The sequence below is a fragment of the Cygnus atratus genome, chromosome 7, assembly GCF_013377495.2.
Source record: "Cygnus atratus isolate AKBS03 ecotype Queensland, Australia chromosome 7, CAtr_DNAZoo_HiC_assembly, whole genome shotgun sequence".
NCBI lineage: Eukaryota > Metazoa > Chordata > Aves > Anseriformes > Anatidae > Cygnus > Cygnus atratus.
The window spans coordinates 14,232,159-14,252,859 of NC_066368.1; the positions used below are offsets into that span (position 1 = coordinate 14,232,159).

The window sequence follows — 20,701 nt, forward strand, 5'->3', positions numbered from 1 at the left end:
TTAGCACTGACTCTGCCGAGGAATTCATTTAGTGCCTATTGAGAAACTAAATGCCAGTAACAGCTTCTGCAGCAATGAGTCATCCATATTTCAGCCCATTTTTTCAATGGGCTTTGATCCCCATTAGCTTGCATGGTCTGCAGAAAACTCCCCTCCAGGAGGCATGGCTTCTGCATTTTCCAGTGCAGTAGTCTAAATGGGAGTGGTTTAAACCTGCTTGAAGCTGTGATATTGAAATATTTCATCGTTCTTTAATGCTTTCTTTGGTATTGAATCTTCAGGAAAGCATTAAAGACTTCTTTGTACCCCAGCAAATTTTCCTCATATTAAGTTATTTTATTTTTTTCGCTAGCAAGCTTGAAGTAACTGGAGAAGCATATCAATGTTCTTTGCTTGTGGCAAAAGAGAAGGTGCCATCTGGAAGGCTACTTAGTCACTGCTGAATTTGTCTAGTTATTTACATGCTTACCTTCAGATGCTCAGACAGAAATGTTGAAACAGGCTCTTTTTGAATAGCTCAGTTAAAGCCCTGCTGACTCCTCATGGGAAACATTGGCAGATAGTCGATTTAGAGATGATTCTGTTAATATGTCAGATAACTTCATTTTTCTTCTTTGTGTGTTTTTATTATCGGAGACACTTCTGTGAAAACAGGATCTTCTGGTTCCTTAGCTCCATTTGGCAATCATCGCACAGTGGGAAAGGTTTTAAGGCTAAACCCAGGAATGGGGGATTAAGGAGCTAGGAACAGTTGTTTTTTTAAACATCTTTTATCTCAGGGCTTGGCAACCGATAGTCTGTTGTGTAACTGAATTTCATAGAGATCATGGTGAAAGAAGGCAGCAAATTGGAACATGAACTCTGATAAGGCTTTGTGGGAGGGGGTTAAAAAGGGTGCTTAAAAAAAAAAGAGAAAAAGGCCAGCCATATCATTTTCAGTGTCTTGGATGCTGTACTGTCACTCTGCAAAACAACTGAAAGCTAGGTTGCAAGTAGATTCTTCAAATAATAATAATAAAAAAAAAAACTTAGAGTATATTTTTCCTAGAAATCCATGTTTCTGAAGTTTCCAGATGTGCCAACAGGTGCCTGTTTTCATGACATTTTTCGTTTGAAGATAATTACTTTCCCCTTTTTAAAATATTTTCCATGCATGCTTACAGGACTCAGCTTATGTTATTTTTCATAGTCACAGTTCTTTGAAAATTCTGATTTACAGTTACACCCATCAACAATGCCAAGAAAATGATTGCATTAAACCTTTCAGGTTTGCAGAAGACCATAATATTTCCTTTAATTTATTTCTGTAGGCTACTGTATGAATGCAGACTCTTAAGGAGCAATTTAAAAGTCTTGCCAAAGGTTATGTATCAGGGTAATCACAGAGAACAGACCATCATCTCTTCATTTTTACCCAATTGACACTGCTTACAAATATTGGATCCAGTGTAGGTTGTAAATGTTTTGGGACAAGAGTCATGCATTAATTTTTTTTTTTTTTTGTCTGGAGCCTAGGCACCAGTGAAAAAGCAAAAAGTGGTCTAATCAGCTTTATTTTGCTGGATCTGAAACTCTTTATTTCTGTAATGGGCTCTAGTAGTCGAAAAGGAGAATTGACTTTCTTGTGGTGGAGGTAGCAGCCTCTTGTTGAATGAATATGGAAGTGCTTTTCTCTGGAATGCCAGAAATTCACATTTTGCCTTACTTGAAGTGAAGGCTTTGGTCATAAAGAATGGCACACCAGGCTGTGTTAAATGAAGAAGACTGCGTTCTGCTTGGTTTTGCAGAAGCAAGGTGTGTTCCTTGTTTCAGGCAGAAGTCTCTGTCCTGGTTGAGGAATGCATGGCCATCCTGCTGTATTAGTCAAATTGAAGTAAACAGGAGGGTGTTTAAGGTTGTGCAGTATGGATGTGATTTACACTGCTCCTCTTCTTTGGACAGAGATCGCTTTTGGAGAAAGGTGAGCGTCAAAGATGTAAATAGTCTGGTGTAATGAAAGCTTGTTGCACCCTTGAGGAAGAAATGAACTAGTTTCTCAGATTATTTTTACATCTATTTTATTTTTAATTGTTAGAAATGGTTATTCTTAATTTCCTTCAGATTGCTCATGCCTCTTACGTTAAAAGTTGGCATTTTATTGCTGAGAAATGCAGAGTAAATGTGAGTAGTAGTCACAGTAGTACTTTATTTATGGCCTTACAAGGAGGTTAAAGCCAAAGTCTTGGGGGTGGTCAAGCTGTGCATGCTCAGAAATGCGTTTGTGAGAAATGAATTTGGAGGAAGACCTTTACTGGTAGGTGGAGTTGGGTACCTTAGTGGGGAGAGAGATGGGGTGGTGTCCAGTCAGCACGCCCCACCAGCCTCAAGGTGCGGCCTCCCTCGACCAAAGCTGCTTTGTATTCCCCGCTCTCGTGCTCTCCCAGTGGCAGTGTGAAATGTGCCCGTGGGCTGTTTACAGCGAGCCTCTAAAACAGAATGGTAATTTTGGTGGCTAATAGCCAGAGCATGTGGCTGCAGCACCCCCCGGCTGGCGGCAGGCTCTCCCCTGTTTATGATCGTAGTTAGGTGGCCCCCAACTGTTTACAAGACAGCAGAGGTGAGATCTTTGATTGACAAGTCAGAAATGCATTAGATCATTCCCTCTGCCAGTCTCTGGTTCATGCTGTTAAAAATGTCAGCCTCTCCAAGTTTGAATGGCAGCCCGAGGGCCTCAGAAGCTTTTTGTTTTCTGAGATGGAAACACAAATTGGATGTGTGCCTGAGCGCTTCATCCTGGGCTGTAATTTCATCTTTTAGCTAAGAACCACAAGGTACATGAGCAAAGCACCCTGTAAACAATAATACTGGGGAAAAAAATAAACAAGGTCGTGTTTCTGGTACGTTGATCCACCGGTGTCCTGACCTCTATCACGTTGAACATCTCCACTCTGATTGCTGTTCCCTTTGGCATTACAATGAGAGGAGAGAGACTGACACGGGAGGCAAAGATTTAAAGTTGCAGTGTTGTTGCACATTCCTTGTATTGGCTATGAAATATTGAACTGCCACAATGTGACACCTGGTTTTTTAAGCAAAGTTTCTTGTTGGAGGTGTTCGGCATCCATTTCTCATGTTTCTCCTCATCTTACCACCTGGCAGGAGCGATTATAAAGGCATGAGAGGGGATAAGAGAAGGAGCAGAAACGAAGCCAAATTAATTGCGCAATTTTTGCACTTGGCTCCAGCCCTCATTCAGGAGCATAATTTTAGGAAGACCGAGAGAGGTTATCTGAGGCTGGGATTTTAGATTTTAAAGAAAGTAAAGCCACTGCCCTGTGGACAGAGAACAGGTTTGGTAAAAAGAGATATTTAGGGTTTAAATCTGGTGACCTCGATGTCTGGCAGCAGCGCTACGGCTGGGCTGGGAAGCACATAGCTCACCTGGCCTCGGGATGGAGCTGCGAGGTCTCAGCTCTAGCAGCAGCAACACAGAGCCTTCCCCCCATTTAGGGGGCAAAGTGGAGACTTTTGGGGGTTGGGAGTAAATGGCAATTTAGCAGTTGGGAATGGCATTTATTCTTTTGCACTTTTTTTCTGTTAGTTCCTCGAGCTAGGCGCCAAGCACGTAGTGGGAGATGCTGCCCTTGCTTAAGGGCTTAAGCCACCTTATAGCTGAAAATTCCCTGCACCCTGTTCTGGTTTCTGCACCACGGGCTCTTCAGGGAAGAAGAGGGCAAGGTCTTCAGTGCACTGCCATTACTTTGGCCGATTGCTGTGGAAAACAGAACAAAACTCTCCCCACCAAGCCCGCCTTTCGCCTCCATCCCTCGTTAGGAGGCAGGGAGGTGCGCGCAGGCGGCCTGCCGACCGCCATCCAGGTACTTCTAAACCTAGCTCCAGCTCCTAAGGATCGCGAACATCTGCTTGGAGGTACTGCGGAGCTCCACAACGCGCTAATTGAATTACTCTTTTTTTTTTTTTTTTTTTTTTTTTTTTTTCCGGAGCCGCAGCCTGCGCTAATTGAATTAGGAGCCGCCTCAGCGCATGTGTGAGGCCTGGCGCGGCCTGTGCTGCTCCCCGCCGGCCCCGCCGGGTACTGCACGGCCTCACGGGCCCGGCGCCCGGGCGCTCTTGGGCGGCGTTTTTTTTTTTTTTTTTTTCCGAAATAAATTCCCATTTAACGTTTTAGTCACTCGTCGTGTAAATATCGGAAGCGCCGATCTAATCGTGATAAGCGTTGATCTAACCGTAATCTTTCTCGCTTCAGGCGGAGCAAGGAGGGATTAAGCGCAGCCCGCTGCGGTCCCCTGGTAGCAATAATAAATATTTCGGTGTGTTCCTGCAGGAGTTAGCACTGAGCAGTCGGTAAAGCGCTCGGCATGGGCATCCTTTCGGGTTTGAGGACTCCGTGAGCAGTGCTTCGGAGGCAGCCAGGTGCACCAGATCAGTTTTGCCTGTTTCTGCAGAACTACCACGGAGCCAATACCACAACAAATGCAGTTTTAATTAAAAAAATTAAAATATGGAACTTTACCATGAATTTGGGGAAGTCACCAAGGACTTTGTCATCTAATACTTAAGCCAGTGCTGGTCAGAATTCAGTGACCTTTGTAAAATACAACATACAGAGATAGTCCTAAATAACTTTAAATGCATGCATATATAGGGAGAACAAAATTAAATATTCCTTCAGTGAAATCAGGTAACTAGCTGATTCCATGCAGATTCCAGGGGGACAAACCCAAATCCTCAGAGGAAAAATACACTTGCTCTATCTTCAAATTCCTAGCTTGGAGAGAGACATATTTTTTTTTATACTGCATGGGTTGGGTTTCTTTTTATTTCTTCAGTTTTCTGTTGGCTGCTACTTATTTCATGCATAAAAATAGTCAGACATGCTTTCTTACCTAGAGAACCCAATTACTCAGTTTTCCAAAAAAAAAATTTAACCATTCCCACTCAGCTTTTTGTTGGTTTGGTAGATCACTCTCACAGACTGTATCAGAGATAAGATGGTATTTATTTTACTTTAATGGTTGTTCCTTAGATTTTGTTACTTTTCAAATAGACCAAAATAATTACCTAGAATTCTGTTGCAAACTAAGTAAAATTAGACTGTGCTTGTCAAATATATAGACAGTACTCTGTGATGTGCATGATTCTTTATTATGTTCATATACTTGCCCTGTGTCTGGTGATGTTTAACTGGGCTTCTAATTACTGCTGAGAACCAGCAAAGTGCTGCTATACACAGAACTTGGGGATTTTCAGTTTCAGTGAAATCTCTTTAACTGCCCTCGAAATGAAAAACTTTTTTTTTGTACAAAATAGTTGTGTTGCTTTTTGAGGACAATTCCCAACTAATTTTATCCATTAAATTGGGTTTGATTTATTTACATTTGTAGTTGGTTCTCTTTGGCATTTATCAATATATCTTATATATTTTATATGTATAACGTATGCATAAAATAATCAGGTTGTCAGCCTCCTTCAGTCCCTTTCCAAATAGTCAGGCAGATTGCTTCTAGCAGACATTGCAAATAAAATATCCAAGTAACTCATGTTGTGCCGAAAGGTTTACTTGGGGTTCGTGTTTAATTCTTAAATGATTGCCGCCGGTGTAACCTGGCACCATTGTGGAATTTGCTAAATTGTGGCCTCATATAGTATGATCAGCTGTCAAGATTTTTTCTACCTTTTACAAAACAAAAAAAAAAACAATGCTTGTGATTTATTCTCTTAAAATACAGCCTTATATCCAGCAAACAAAGGAAGCAACTCTTCTTTTCAGCCAATAAAGCTGCATACGTTTTTAGTCTTTCAGCAATATGCTTTGCACTTCTATGGCATCTTCAGAGTAATAAACTGTGCAGCAACCTTTTGATGTAGGTAATAACATTTGACCTTGCAACAGAGTACGTTTCCTTGTTGAAATGAGGACAGCTAACACCTTGATGTTTTGGGTTGTTCTTCATGGGAAAAAAAAAAAGTGCAGTTTAAGATACCTACCTGCAGTGCCTTCTTTGGGTAGATCTCAGAAGTGAAGATGGTTATGTCACGGGGATTGGGGTTGGCACCCACAAAATAATGTGGGGGTGGAGTTCAGTGCTGCCTTAAGAAGCTGTAAGTGGGAAAGAATCTATTCCATCCAGTGTATAAAGTGCTTTTAAAAACAATCTATTTCTAGAACCTAAATTGTCCTGGGACCAGCTCTTGATATAAAAATTCATAGAAACCTGTTTTTCCGAGTGTGGTAACTTCTTGCCATAGTGCTGTAGTGTTAGAATTCACATTGGCCAGGTTGTTCTGTAAATTAAACAGTGACAGCTTCCCTCGGGGGAACAGCCAATGTATTTATGATGATGTGCTGATTACACAAAATACACTGCAAGCAGAAAACAGCTGCAGAGAACAAACCTCTTAAAAGAATACAATTACAAATAGCACCCTCAGTATTTCTAGTGGTGAGAGTAAAATACAGCATGCTAATGCAGTCTTCTAGCTTGCTTCCAAAGAAGAAAAGAGAGCTGCGAAGAAGAGGCTGAAGTATGGTTGGATGCACATGCAGTGCCAATATGGAGCAGCATCTAATCCCTTTCTGAAGGTGAAGGGCAAGAACATACCTCAGGCCTTCTTGTTAGCTGGCCTTATTTCTTAAAATTCCTGTGACTGCAGCTCCAACGATGCTGGCAAGCGGAGCGCTGGGGCCCTGCAGGTTGTCAGAGGTGTGACCACTGTGGTTCCTACCCTCTGTCCTGGTCAAAAATTGAGATGTGATTAGATTAGTAATAAATAATTTGCACTACCGGTCTGAGTATTTTGAAAAAGGTCGTAAGAGGTGTTGTGGAAAAAAGTCCCTGGTTTAAGGCTGATCTTTCTTCTACCGCTAATCCTCTGCTTTGAGGGAACTTTTAGAAATAAATTGCAATTGTTGTTTTTTTCCTAGACTGCAGTGCTTCATTTTTAAAATGGTCCCTGGGTCGTGTATGTAAAGCAAGGTCTTGAGCAGGCCAATTTAGGATCCAGTTTACGATCTGACAGTAAAACCTGAAATAAAATACTACTGGGAAGATAGTGAGGACGGGACTGCGCTCATAAACTCAGGGCTCAAACACCTGGGAGGAACTGTGGTCCTTTGAACCTTTCTTCATCCAGGAGCAGAAAATGCAAAGTGACGGGAATTGCTTTGTGTACTGTGGCTGAATGCAAGAGAAGCTGCACTAGGGACTGCTCTAGTGGGATTTTGCACGAGGGCTTGTGAAGATTTGGAAAATGCGGTTATGTCAGCTCCCACAGTTGCTAATGTTTTGCAGCCCTCCAGACCAAGACAGAAAATCTCCAAAACCCTTAGAACATGAGTTTTTTAAGTCTGAGATGAGCTGTCACACTCTAATCATCAAAATGCAGCATTTTACTTATGGCTATATCATGGATACATGTAGGAGAATTCAAGTATCAAGAATGCCCTTTCCATCTGCTTTTTGAGAGTCATTGATGGATAAGTATAATGCCTTTAAAAGTCTGGAATTTCTTGTGTTTGGTGTCTGTTATGTTCCAAGATCAGTATCAATAAAACACGTTTCAAATACTGGGGAAGAACTTGTCCATTTAAAATGAAGGGTTGCCCTTTCAATTTGTAGATCTGATTTTAAAGCAGATGAAGTAACAACGTCGGCGCTCTAATTTGGAAGGGCTTGCTTAAAAAAGAAGAGTCAGGTTTTCCATCTATGGATTGCTGGCATGTACTAATAGACGGTTATTCATCTGTCTGTGTTTTCTTCAAATCGTTTTTGAGCCTCCCTGTGTTGTCCTGCTTTGCTGACATGTATCCCATGTGGCAAGAAGGAGTTGTGTATAATCACCCTGCTTTAATCAATAGAATAATTGATAAACCAGATAAGATTTAAACTGATTACCTCCCCGAGTAGAACTCCCTGAGGGCCTTGGACTCTCTTAATTTTGACATGTATGTTGTGTACCCCGTGGATGAAGTGCAGTTTGAATTATCTGTTTTTATTTGCTTAATGACGGGGAGGGTGTTAAAGTCAAATGTTTAATTAACCCAGCAATGGGCTGCGCTGTCACTTACACACACATCCAGCTGATTGAGATATCTCACCGAGAATACTGAATAGGAATGATAATGTGGCACTGAGACGGAAGATTGCTTTTTCAATCCATTTGCTGGGTCACTGCTTTGAATGTCTTATTGGATGAAAGGCATTCAGCCTGGAAAAAAAAATCAGCATTTAAGTACATTTTGTTTTCCTGGCCCTTCTCCACCAAGAAGTTAACTAAAACAGATATGTTGTAGGTTTAATAAGCCATTCATGTTGGAGCGAAAAGCTGCAAATAGTGGATCTCGACAGCTGATGGTCTAGGGCTGTATAATTTCCTATAGGAACAAAACGTTTGCTAGCCCCAAGGTATCTGAAGACGCGCTTCTATCTACACCTTTATCTTTCATTCTTTGATTGCTTGACTACCCACTTCATTTGATGGTCTCCATAGCAGGTCCAACTCTTCATCCTTACCCAAGGCAGTGAGATTTGCAACGACGTTTTGTACATCCTTGTTCTATTTCTACAAGAAAATGGTGTTTTGGAGTTGGCGTTATTTTGTACTAAAAGATCCTAACAGCGAGCTTGTAAATTGAAATGTTACAGGAGGGATTTGTGTTACCACATTTAAATTGGTGTAGCCAGATTGGGAGGACCCAGGGTTCGTTCTTGGGTGGCAGTTATTGTAAGGTCACAATACTTGCTAGCAAAATGTTAAAATGTGCAGTGCCTGGTCCGTAATTTCCCATTCTTTTATTAGAAAAATATATAATTTTTTTGCTTAATGGGGACGGGAGGTTGGGACACATTCAGACTTGCACCGTTTGGTATATTGGCAATTTAGTTTTTTCAGCAGTGCTGTATGGAAATGGACGCACCGTGTGTTGGAAGTTAACCAAATTTGCCCCGCAGTCCAGTGGTGAATGTAGCTTCGGAAGGTAGACAAAGCACCTAGGCCTGCCTGGACAAATTGCAACCGTGAGAAACATCGGGAAATCGGAGCTATATCACCCAAATGGCTCCGTGGTGACTCTCTAGTAGTTTTTTAGATGCAAAACCAGGTCACTTTGGCTGGAGGGTCACCCGGCAAGCATTGTCTACAACGTGAAGACACGGGTGCCCTGATGTGCTGCGGTGTAGATATATGCTGTGAATTCCCATCAGTCTAACACTGCAGTGAGTTCGCTGAGTACCCCTTTCTTTAAACAAGTGAGCTGCATTCAGTTAATATTTGGGGGAAGAAACGTGATTAAAAAGTTAACACAAGACAGAATTTGGGATTCTTCCTTCATGCTGCCATTTTGACTTTGGCAGACAACGTCTACTTCATGCTTTCTCTTTTTTGTATCGTTTTTCCTCTTTCCTGCAATGAAAAATAAGAAGTTAAAAAACAAAGCTGACCGAGAAAAGCATGACACAATGCAGTAAGATGAGGGCAGCGTGATTGAATTAGACGTTTGGGAGTGAGCAAGCCAAGGGCTCTAAGGAAAAGGTGCATTGAGTAGTGGAAGTATTTTGGTCTACTTGCCAGGAGAGCTCAGAATGGGAGATTTCAAAAAAGATTAAAATAAAGAAAGTAGGAGATGACCAAGGATTGGAGGGGAAAGGGCTTTTAGAGTGAGACTGATGAGACTGCATTGGTCCTCTGAGGGAGGTAGCTATGAAAAGTTAGAAAATCATTCTTCAAGAAGGAGATGAAATCTACAGCAAAACTAGCCAATTTTACAACCCAGTTCTTAGAGCACTTGCGGTTCCTATGCAGATGAATCTGTAATAAATATTGTACAAAGAAAGTTAATCTGTATCTAGAGAATTTTAATAAATAAAAAGTTTTAAAAAACTCCCAAGTTCTGTTGGCTCTTGCTGACTCTTGTTAGTAATAGAAATATGTTTTTGACACCTTTTTTGGATGTTGGCTTATGTTCAGAGCTTGTAAAAACAGACTTTGCTTCTTTTTCCCCCATTACACGTAGGGGAAAATCAAGAAAACATCTTTTTTGAAGATGAAAAAAAGAAAAAAAGCACTGATAAAAGCTGTGAGTCGTGGGAGGGGAGGGGAAGAATCCTGCAAACTGAGAATGAGTGTGTATAATTTCCAAATTCAGTACTTTAGTGCCCTGAGATGAGTGTTGAAAATGAATTTTTGTGAAAGGAATGTAGCAAAATGAAACCAACAAAGAAGTGAGAGTCAAGCCGTGATTGATTCTGTTCTTCTTTAAGAAGCTTCTGTTGCATGCGAAATCTGTCTTCCGGAAGTATGTGTGGCACAATTCTGCAGTCTTGCAGACAAATTAACCTCAGCTGAAACTGTTTAAACAAGAATTCGAGCAAGAATTTAAAAGATTGGAGAAATTGTTAAGGTTGTCCTAAAGAACAGAAATGGAAGAATGCTTTTTTGTGCAGCGCGGGGAGCAGATATAACGTGCTAGGAAGAGGCAAAGGGAAGCCCCACGATAATCAGATTTGGAACAAGTCCTGACACCAGTCTGACGTAAGTGGCCTGGTTGGCTATTTGGAGGTTTACCCATGTTATATGTATCATAAGGTTAATTGGATGTTTTCATCCATGCCTTTTGGCAACGTGTGCTTTCTGTTCCTCAGAAAGATGCAGACAGCTTTGAACTAGTATAAAATCTTAGAGGATGAGATACATGCTGTAAAATCACGCATAGAAAGTGCTAGCTCGAAAAGCATATGTATACCTGTGAAGGTGCTGATCGATCTGTGCTATTTAGGAAAAGAAATTCTGAAGCAGAGCTGGCTGTGAAAAAAATGCAAATAATAAAATTTAGCTAGAGGTCCTTAAGGCTTCTTAAGCTCTAACCTTGTTATGAAGAATGGCGAAGTCGAGCTGCCTAATGCAGACGTCTGAGTTACAAAAATAACCAGATGTCCTGATTAGCAGAAGCAAATGTTCTTCCCTTAATCCACGTGAAATTATATTCAAAGGCTCTCCGGATGTAATGCTTGTGTAAATAAGGCACCAACAAACATTGGAATAGAAAGGGCCATTGGCCAACTAGCTTGCAAGGCTTGAAAGCTTGAATATTAAAAACAAATTTACCACTGCTGACTCTCTTAAATTCACAGAACAGAAATGTTAAGCAGGGCTGCTTCCCGGGGAACGTGGAAAGACTGTTCTCATTAGCCATATTTTCTCTCTCTCTTTCCCTCTTTCTCTCTCGTTTGAGAAATGTCTATAAAGTGAAGCTGTTGTTTTTTTTTTTAGCATTTCCCTAAATGGCCAGTTCCCTGCACCTGGATTTCTGTTGTATTTTTTAACTACAACTCAGATCTGTGCTCTTCAAGATGCCTGTTTATCGTGTCTTTCATATTTTAACATTAAACTGAATATGCTGTTCTCATAATGTTAAGACTCCCCACATCTTTAAGTTATTCTTTCTAACAAACCAATAATTAATAAGTTAAATCAGCTTGGTAAGAAACTCTTCCTGATGTCACGAAGCTCCGTTGTCGTCTCATTGCTTTGAAAATGCATATTTTTTTCCAATCTGCAAATTATTGATGTGAATGAAAAGGAGAAGTATGAAGGGTCCATTCTACAGATTAAAAAAAGAATCCTCTCCTGTTTTTATTTTGAAAAATAAATAAATTAGAAACTCTTGTTGAGGGCTGCATTAACCAAACTGGGACTTGTGCGAACATGTGTGTATGTGCCTGGCTGGGGGGGCAGCGCTGTACTTTTCCATTTTCACTGCTGTCAGAGCTTCAATTATAAGAATTCAGTTTTTAGTAGGTACCTGAGCCGCTCGGGCACGAATTCAAACTTCAGTTCTTTAGGCACCACGTAAACATTTGGGAGGGGTGACAGGGACAGAAGTCCTTGTCGTGAGGAGTTCGTAAATGTAGTGGAGGAAAAAAAATAGACCAAGCAGGATCTGTGCAGCAGGATAATAGCTGCATAATCATGGTATAAGCATGCATGCCAGTCTGCAAAGCAGGCACTGAACTGGAAGGCCAGTCGTGCTCATTTCCTTTGCTTTTCTGATAGCAGTCGCTGCAAGACAGGCTGCAGCGACTGCTCGCTTTCAGTCATTCTGATGCTGAGCCATAAACCCCGTGTAAAAGTACCATTTAACTTGAAACTTGGAAGGGCTGGAAAACTTGGCTGTGCCATCATTCCGGGCTGAAGTCACCCCCTTGTGCCTACATATCGCAATTTATGGTGTTCTCTAAAAGGATCTAATCTCGGTGAATGTTCAGAGCAGCAAATGCCAAAGAGGAATGGGGTCTAATACTTATCTCTGCATTTTCATTGCTGTGGATCTCCCTGTGTGTTACAGCTGTCATTTTTGTTTTATCTACCAAACAGACAGAGAATTGCCTTCAAACTTGATGTTTTTACACTTTTTTTTTTCCTCAAAGAACATTACCAATGTTAAGGACCATTTTATATAGCGTAGTGACTAGCTAAATAAGCCTCAATTTGAATACTTCGGGCCTCATGGGAGGCGAAAAAGGAGAAGCTATTGTTAAGTGTTTTTAAGTGGGGGTTAGCCCAATAATTTTTTAACAGTAATACTGCTTTCAGGCTGACATTGGCTATGCCAGGATTCATCCAGGCACTGTTTGAAATGGCTGAGATATTTATAAACTGACAGACAGCATTTATAAAATCAGGATGCTGACAGTCCCTTAACGATAACAATGGGCTTGGACTCATCTATCACTTACAAAGGTTATTGGAAAGGGAACGTAAGGCTTATATGTGCCTAGTCTTAGCCTGGCACTTATTTCCACACATCTCTCTTTTCTCTCCTCCCTCCCTCTCTCCTCCCCTTTTCAGTGCACTCTGCCTGACATGGGCCTCAGACAATTGCAGCTAATTTCCCCCGTACCTTTACCCAGCGATTCCTTGTCCTGTTTCCTGCAATCAATGATGCAAATTAGGAGACGGTTTCGTAGCATCTTGGGGCAGCAACCCACCCAGACCAAACAAGAGAAACATCTGGGCTGCTGGCAGGCTGCTGGCATGAATTGGGAAAGAAGAAGTGTGCGTTGACTGACAGGCTTAACCCGGGGCTGGGCAGGGGTTAAGCAGGCCTTCTGCTTCGTTTTCCTTTCATCTAGCACCAGTCTGCAGGCAGAATGCTGATGTACCTCCTTTCTCAGCCAGGCAGGAGCCACTGAACACGGTCCCCCTCTGCCCTTGGTGAGGAGGAGCAAGTGCATCGTGGGGACGCTTCAAGAAACATTAAAGAGGATGCCAGTTATTTTCGAGCTCTGCTAAAACATCTGAACGCACCTAGGAGTCTGAGGGTCAGGTCGTAGCAACAAGTTTGCACTGGGAAAGGGGAAAAGCAGTATTTCACTGGTGTGAAAAGCACCTTTTTTTAGCGTGGCAGCAAGTACCGAGATGGCTACGCCTGGCATCCGGTTTGCCCTTGAAATATTTACTCTCCTGTACCCGTTCGGACGCTGTGTTCCCACTGTATTATTTGCTTAGAGACCTGAAATACCCAAGTAGATTTCCTCCACGCGGTTGGATCTGCTGATATCACTAAAAACACACCCTGCCCCGGCTTCTGCTCAAACTGATGGATACGCGCGCGATGGCTGGAGAGAGGCTTGGCTGGCTCGAGGGGGTCTATTTATCAGGGAACTCGATTAAAATACAGACTGCACATGACATCAAATTTGTAATCATTTTTCCACAGCAAGCCAGCGTTTTCTGTATTGGATGCAGGTGTTTAAAGCAATAGTGTGTTTTAAGGGCCAGTGCAGCACAAATTCTGGCCTTTGGGATAATGACAAGTGTTTTGCCTGCATAAACAATATATTTTTTTTCCCCCTGAGGTCCGCGCACACCTAGTTTCCCTCAAGCTCATCATCTCTGTCAGGTTAATCAATAGGCACCGTATGGCAGAGGGTCAGTAATCAGTGTCATCGTGCCTTTAAATCGTGTTGAAAATTTGCTTAAAGCCTGGGCCAATTAACATCGAGATGATGAATGGATGGGTAGATGGGAAGAGCCTGGCGCTCAGGGGCTTTGTGAGAAGGAGATGCTCAGCTGTTGAGCAGCAGACACCAGCGAATAAAATCAGCCATTCATGTGAGCTCAGTCCACCCACTCTTAATGATAATGTCAATCTAGCAAAATATATACACATTGGAGTTGTCATGAGTTCATAAATCAAAGGAGTTTGTCAAAGGCATTCAGATTAACGAGGCAGCAGCAATAACAAGTCAAATTTGCATAGAGAATTGCCCGAATCTCAGTAAATTATGATCCTGTTTTTCATTTGATTATTTGCTAATGTCTCAAGAGGGAGAATGATTATATTAGCATGCAAAATCTACTCCAGAAGTAGAAATCCGAGGTATAGCAGACCAGCGCACGATGACAATTAATCAGTTTCTGCATACTAGCATAAACGCGCAAGGCCCAGAAATGAACTCCTTTTTTTATTATTATTTCTCCTTGCTACTGATCCAAATGGTTCAGCTTGACAGAGACTTTATATTGCTTTAACAGTGTTCTGAATTGTGCCTGCAGGCAAGACATAGTTATGCAGCTATAACCAACCTATCCATCTGCCAACCAGATTGGAATTCTCCTATCCAAGGCTTCCATTAACCCCCACTGACAGCTCCAAACAGGATTAAGAATTTGAAAGCATAAAAAATAGTTGTGCTCCTCGCATAGACACACACTTCTCCCCCACCCCCAGCTCCCCGCACTCGGAAAAAAAAAGGCTGCATCTGTACAGTTTTATAATTAGTGCCGGGCAGAAGAGCCCCAAAGAAAGCCTCCCCCAGTTGGCAGGGCTTTGATTTCCACCACGACGAGCGAGGCGGTACTAAAGGTAGCTCTGCCCAATTGGTAGTCCCTGGGAGTGCATTTAGCCACGTATTATAGCTCGTTCCCAGCAGTGTTTTGCTGGGCTGCGTACACAAAATGCTGCGTGTCATCTCCCATCAACCGCTTCAGTCTGGGGACTGCGTATGCGTTGTAGCATGTTGTGTTTAGCGGCGGAGGAGGCTTCACGGGGAGAGTTAAATAGTAATAATTTCGTAGTGGTCTTTAAGACAACCTGCCACGGAATTATATTCTGTTAATTACAGGCTGAAGTTTTAAATGCAAATCAGATTTAAAAGGCTCTCGTTACAGACAGGAGCCATTTTAGGGAAAACAAACTATGGAGGGCGAAGCCCCTTTTCGCAGGAACCTCCTGTTAAAGAGAAATTTCGAAGGTTACAGGAAACGAGCTTGGGTTTGCTGCCTTCTCTTCCCAGCACTTCCCGTGTCATTGTTTGACCTTGGGCAAATCAAAACCAAAAAAATTGTTTTGCCTGTCTGTGGAAACTGTGTGCGCACATACGCGTTACTTATCTCACCGCGACTGATCAATTTGTGCTTTGGAGGCTTTGGCACTTCTCATCTTATCTTTCTTGTCCTCGTTTGAAATAAAAGAGCCTTGAGTTCAGTGCAAACGGTTTTGGCCAGTCTGGCTTTAGTCTGCGAAGGAAGATTACAGGATTTTTTAGTTTTCCCTGATGAAAGAGAGTTTGTATGGCTTTTCAGCTTTCGGTGTGCACTGGTTTTCTTCGCTCCTTTCACCCTAATAAATTCCATCATTCTAGGTCTACTATGTATCAAGCATAATTGCTGCAGATCTTTAATATTCCCAGCGAGTACACCCAAAATACCGTCTGGATACCCAGTGCTCCTTTCCGGCTCTGTGCCTGAGACGTGCGTTTCAGTAACCACGAGAGGGTGCTCGGAGCAGCTCCTCCCTTTGTCTGCCTCTCTTGTGGCAGAGAGCATCGCCGAAGTCCTGCCGAAGCAAACCTTACTCTGACCTCGCACATATTTATCCCTCCTCCCACCTTGTTCAGCAGGGAGAAATATCTAGGTGCACCGTTTCAGCCGATTATGTTGTGCTCTTCCCACGGCCGTGGCTGAGCGTTGCCCTGTCGAGTGTAACTCACTTCCACGCAGCTACGGTTAGTCCTGAAATACGCAGGATCTTGTACCTGCCCCTGGACTGATGGCTTCCCTCTTCGTGAGAAATGAGTGGGAGTTATAAACATCTGTGCTTTTTTTAAGTGTAATGCTTTCCAGTCATTCTGTCTTCACCGAGCGTAACTTGCTTGCCGACAAAAAGTGCATGAGCAGCGCTCCTCTGTAATAGTCTGCGCTTGGAGCTGCTGTGTTGGTGCTGTAGAGTGGTGAGACGCCAAGCTGTGAACCACCATATGCACTTGGCAGTCTTTGTCTGGTCTTTGTTCAGCCAACCTCTTAGCCTTGCCACCTATAAAGATAATGAATGCAAAATGGTCCTCTGCTCGCTCTTAAAATCGGATGCTCGGCTTAAAGAAAAAGAAGATAACTTGATGCTTTGCAGTAGCTAGGAATTTCCGAGTAAGGGCTGGCGATTCACCGTCAGCACCGATTTGCCTCCTTTTTGAGATTTTCGGAGGGAGAATCTTGAATGGTTCCAAAGGCAAGAATAAGGCAAGCTTTCAGTGCTGTAGAAAAGATTCTTAGGAGTGGGAAAACATCTTAGCACTTGCAGTAGAGAAGGGGATGACTGTTGGAAAAGCATCCAAGAAGAATAAACAACCCTGTGAGTCTCCCCCAGCCCCCCAGCCGGCAAGGTGCATTTCCAGGAGATGCACAGTGCCCACCTCAGGTTCTTACGTTTCTCTCCCTTGGTCTTTTTCTCCAAAGCACAAAAATTAAAACCCTCTCTTGAATCCAACCACTTGCTAAACTCTATTTCATGAGTAGAAAAGAGCAGTTTTAACGTTTGGCATTCCTTTTCGGAGATACGTGATTCTAGCTTGTGTGTTTTTACGATCACAGTCCTTTCTAGGCTGGATTTAATGTACTAACTTGGTCCTGGCAGAGGCCTCACATGAAAACTTTTAAAAGCTGGCCTCTTACAGCAATTTATCAGGCCTGTTTAGGATTGATTTCCATTATAAAACCCTAGTTACAGCATCCCAGATGTCATGGTGCCTTGCGAGTCCTATAGCTTGTTCAGACAAACAAACAACCAAAAACCAACAAAGAAGATCAGTAGTTGGTCTGCAAGCCTCGACTTAACACGCAATCCTCTTGACCAATTTATGACATCCCAAGTGTGTGTGTGTTTGTTTTCCCTTCCCTGCCGTTCCTCAGCGAACAGCTTACACCCTGCACCTCCTGGCCGTGCCTTTTCTTCCCCTTCAGCAGAGCTGAGCTGCCTGGACCCCAGCCGATGACCGTGCTGCACCGGGCACGCTGCTCCTCTGCTAGCCCTGCTCTGCCATGCTGCTGCTCCTCCTTTTGCCAACAGACACCACTTCTGCTTCCCGAGGTGCTGGGCTGGAAGCTGGTTATGGCAGAAATCAGGCTCTGAGAAGGACAGGTTATTTTTGGGGTGAGGAGGTACAAGTACAAAACGCACACTTCTGCTTGAAATTCTGCACTCCGGAGCTTGTCTGCGAGCAACTGGAAAACCACCCGTTTCCTGGCAGAGCTCTCCCTAAGCAGTTTTTCTGTATCTCTTTAAAACCTGTTTAGTTACTCACTACTGAATGCGTGGGAATGTGGCCTAAGGCTACGAATACTGTGGTGATCAAACTGATTTTAGATGTGTATGTGGGATTCCCCCAAAGCTGGCTGTCATTACTCTGTCAGCACAGTAGCTGAACCCGTGCAAAGAAACTGTCTTCCAGAGTAGCTGGCTTTGTCAGCGAGGACAGGGTTCCCCCCCCACACCCAGCACTTTTAAACCAAATGTTTGCTAAAGATCGTACACGTCTTGAGATAAACAATATCCTGTCTTTACTCTAAAGCAAGTAATAATTGGCTTTAACGGTGAGGTTAACACACAAAGTGCTCCTGGAGTTCTTTCTTACTTGTGCAGAAAAAAACCTTGTATTTATTTTTTCTTGTCCCCCTTCCCTCGTCTTTACTCTTTACTCTTCTCTGGAGGTGGTGGCTTAAGTTTTGCAGCTTCAGTCTTTCTAGAAACGGTGTTTGTGTGTGCAGCTTCAGGGAGCAGAAGTGAAAAATATAACCACGGTATCATTTGCTACCTACACTTCTTTTTTTTTTTTTTTTTAAAGGATCTGACAACCTCTTTCACCAGAATTTAGCATAATTAAATTTCTCTGTGATTTTTCGCAGCCCAGCAGACTCGGTACAATTAATAATTGTTGGTCAGACTAAAAGCATAGGGCACAGGGAACAGTTGCACCCATTCACAGTCTTTTGTTTTCCTCAGGTTCCACTGTTTGAAATAGTTCTTCTGGGGTGTTGGGGAGCGCTGGTGTTACCATGCTGACCCAGCCATTATTTCAGCTTTTCAAAGAGGCAGTTATTGGTAATTTCAGAATAAATCTCCAAAGCACAGTCTTCTTCGATAGACACCTGCACAGTGGTGCATTGCTGTACTGAGGAGTGATTCTTTCTCTGCCATAACAAGCTGTTTGGCTTAAAAGTACAAGTTAGCCTCCGGTGTGTGTATACATAAAATACTATAGCTTGCATAGTACAAATATTCTGTTTCTTTTCTCCTCGCAGAGTAATATTAGGGATAAGAACTGAATTAAAGCTTACTTTCTTTCACAGAACTCCTCTGAGAGAGAAGACTGTAATAATGATGAGCCCCCTAGGAAGATCATTCCTGAGAAGAATTCACTTAGACAGGTATGTGATCAGTCTCTTTAAAAATGCAATAAAACTTTCTAGCTATTTGAATCCTTAAATGCTTTTGGAAGCTGAAGTCTGACTTATGCTCATGGAAATCCTTTCTTTTCTCCCTTGAAGTCTGAGCTAGTCACAATATACCCAGGAAAATCAGACACATGGATTTGCCTTTCAGGAGAGTCGATGACTCTTTCTAAGGAAATCTAGACTTCTGCTCTCAAGTTTTATGTTTTTCCAGTTGGTATTCATCAAGCTCTCTTCAGCCTTTCCTTCTGTTCTTGTTCCTGCCTTGTTTGTAGTATATTTTGTCTTGCTTCAGATCATGTGTTCAAGAATTTCAAAGCATTCTAGAACAATTAAGTTTTCCATTACCCTTGAAGGTGGATTTTCTTGGAGGTGTTGTCCAGGTTAATAACCTGAAAAATGACCGATATTCTCTTCTACATTCATATATGTGCCTCGTGGGTAGAAAGGAGAAAGAGTGGGCTGCTAAAACATATCTCAGCCTTTTATGTATAATAAAGCAAATTTCTTAGCAGTTCGTCAAAAGAAGACATTGTTCACAGCAAGGTGATCAGGATATTGTTGAGATGCATCACAGCCTTCATCTTTATGCCCAGTCTTTTGTGTGGCCAAAATCCTTGGGTCTTCTGGTTGCTCTGTGGCACCTTAGGTGTTGAGAACAGTGTTTGTGGACAAGTTCAAGCTGTACTCTTAAAGCAAGTACCATCTTGTCTAGATCATATGAGGTGGTTGCCCAAGATTTTGCGCGTGCGGTAGAAGGAATTTAGATTCGTTGTGTGGGCTTAAGTAGAAACTACCAAAGCATTTTGGAAGCTCATATTGCTCCTTTTTCTCTATTAATGATGGACAAGAACCAGTTGGGAATTTTCCAACTGTAGGTGAAGAAATCAGACACAGATGCACGTGCTTTTTTCCTTCCTAATCAATGAGTAAAGTGATGCTTAATGGAAAGATCTGCATCTCCTAGAGGAGGGTATGCGGAGTGATTACCCTGTCTCACATCTGCGCATATTTTGTAAAGCTGAAAAGATCTGTCCTGCAAATGCTGTCAAAGCAGTAATACTCAAAAAGTGCTGAATGCGGTACTAGTACCTTAGTGGAAAGATGCTAACTTGGTAAATATTGAGTGTACGACTTCATATTTTCTGTCCCTCCCTTAAGACACTGCTGGTAAAATTTCATTATTGGGAAATGTGGACCTACCTGTGCAGAAGAATTGAATGTGTATATGTGGAGAGAGGGGGAAGTCTGTCTATTTAAACGGTCTTTCTAGTGAAATTGTCCACATATTTAGTCATTTTTGTTTAGTTAGCCATTAGCCATGGCCATAAATGTTTCCTTAGGTAGGTTTGTGGAACAGATGTACCAGAAGGTGGAGGTAATAAAAAGGTGCAATGGTTGCTTAAGCTTCTGAAGTTGTAAGCAGAGGCTGAAGACCCCCATAGCTTAGTTCTATGGACCTCTTACTAGGAGAAAAGCAATTTTTCTGGTGACTATAATGGTTTTTGTAGGAGGGTATCTTCAGAAGTCTCAACAAGTGGAGCCGTGTCCTCAGCATGCTGGCAGGAGAAGGCACGGCTGCTCTGAGGTTGGTGAGGGGCAGCAAGGCAGAAGAGATGCGGAGATCAGCACTGGGAAAGGAGACAAGTACAGGCAATGAACTTGACACTGTGAGCTGGAACAGTAAAAAGATCTAAGCTATGACAGATTTGGAAGTACGGATGCAAATGTTCAGTTCTTGTTGAGTGCTCGATCTGACAAAATTAAATTTTGAAGGGGAAAACTGAAAACCACAGTATGAAAACAGACTTCAGAAAAAACAATGACAAGTGGCAAAAGTTTTTGGCAACTTTATTTAAGCTAACAAACGAATTTTCACACTGCAAAGTTATAAATTAATTTTAATAGGCTGATCCAGATGGTCCATTTGGAAAATGGATAGCTTGATCTGTTGAAAATTAAACTAAATTTATCT

At 42.3% G+C, this 20,701-nt stretch overlaps 1 protein-coding gene across 5 annotated transcripts in view; it reads left to right on the forward strand.

Moving 5' to 3' along the window:
• BTRC (beta-transducin repeat containing E3 ubiquitin protein ligase) overlaps window positions 1-20,701 on the forward strand; it is a 120,970-nt gene that overhangs the window by 29,475 nt on the left and 70,794 nt on the right. For 4 of the 5 annotated variants that reach the window (XR_007708561.1, XM_050711948.1, XM_035547810.2 and 1 more), the window contains one exon: window positions 18,625-18,702. The exons of the other annotated variant lie outside the window; for it this stretch is intronic. Coding sequence is in view for 3 of the 4 variants with exons in the window: in XM_050711948.1 (XP_050567905.1) it covers window positions 18,625-18,702 (78 nt within the window). In the remaining variant the exon portion in view is untranslated. The remainder of the gene's footprint in view (window positions 1-18,624; window positions 18,703-20,701) is intronic. 5 annotated transcript variants of the gene reach the window in all.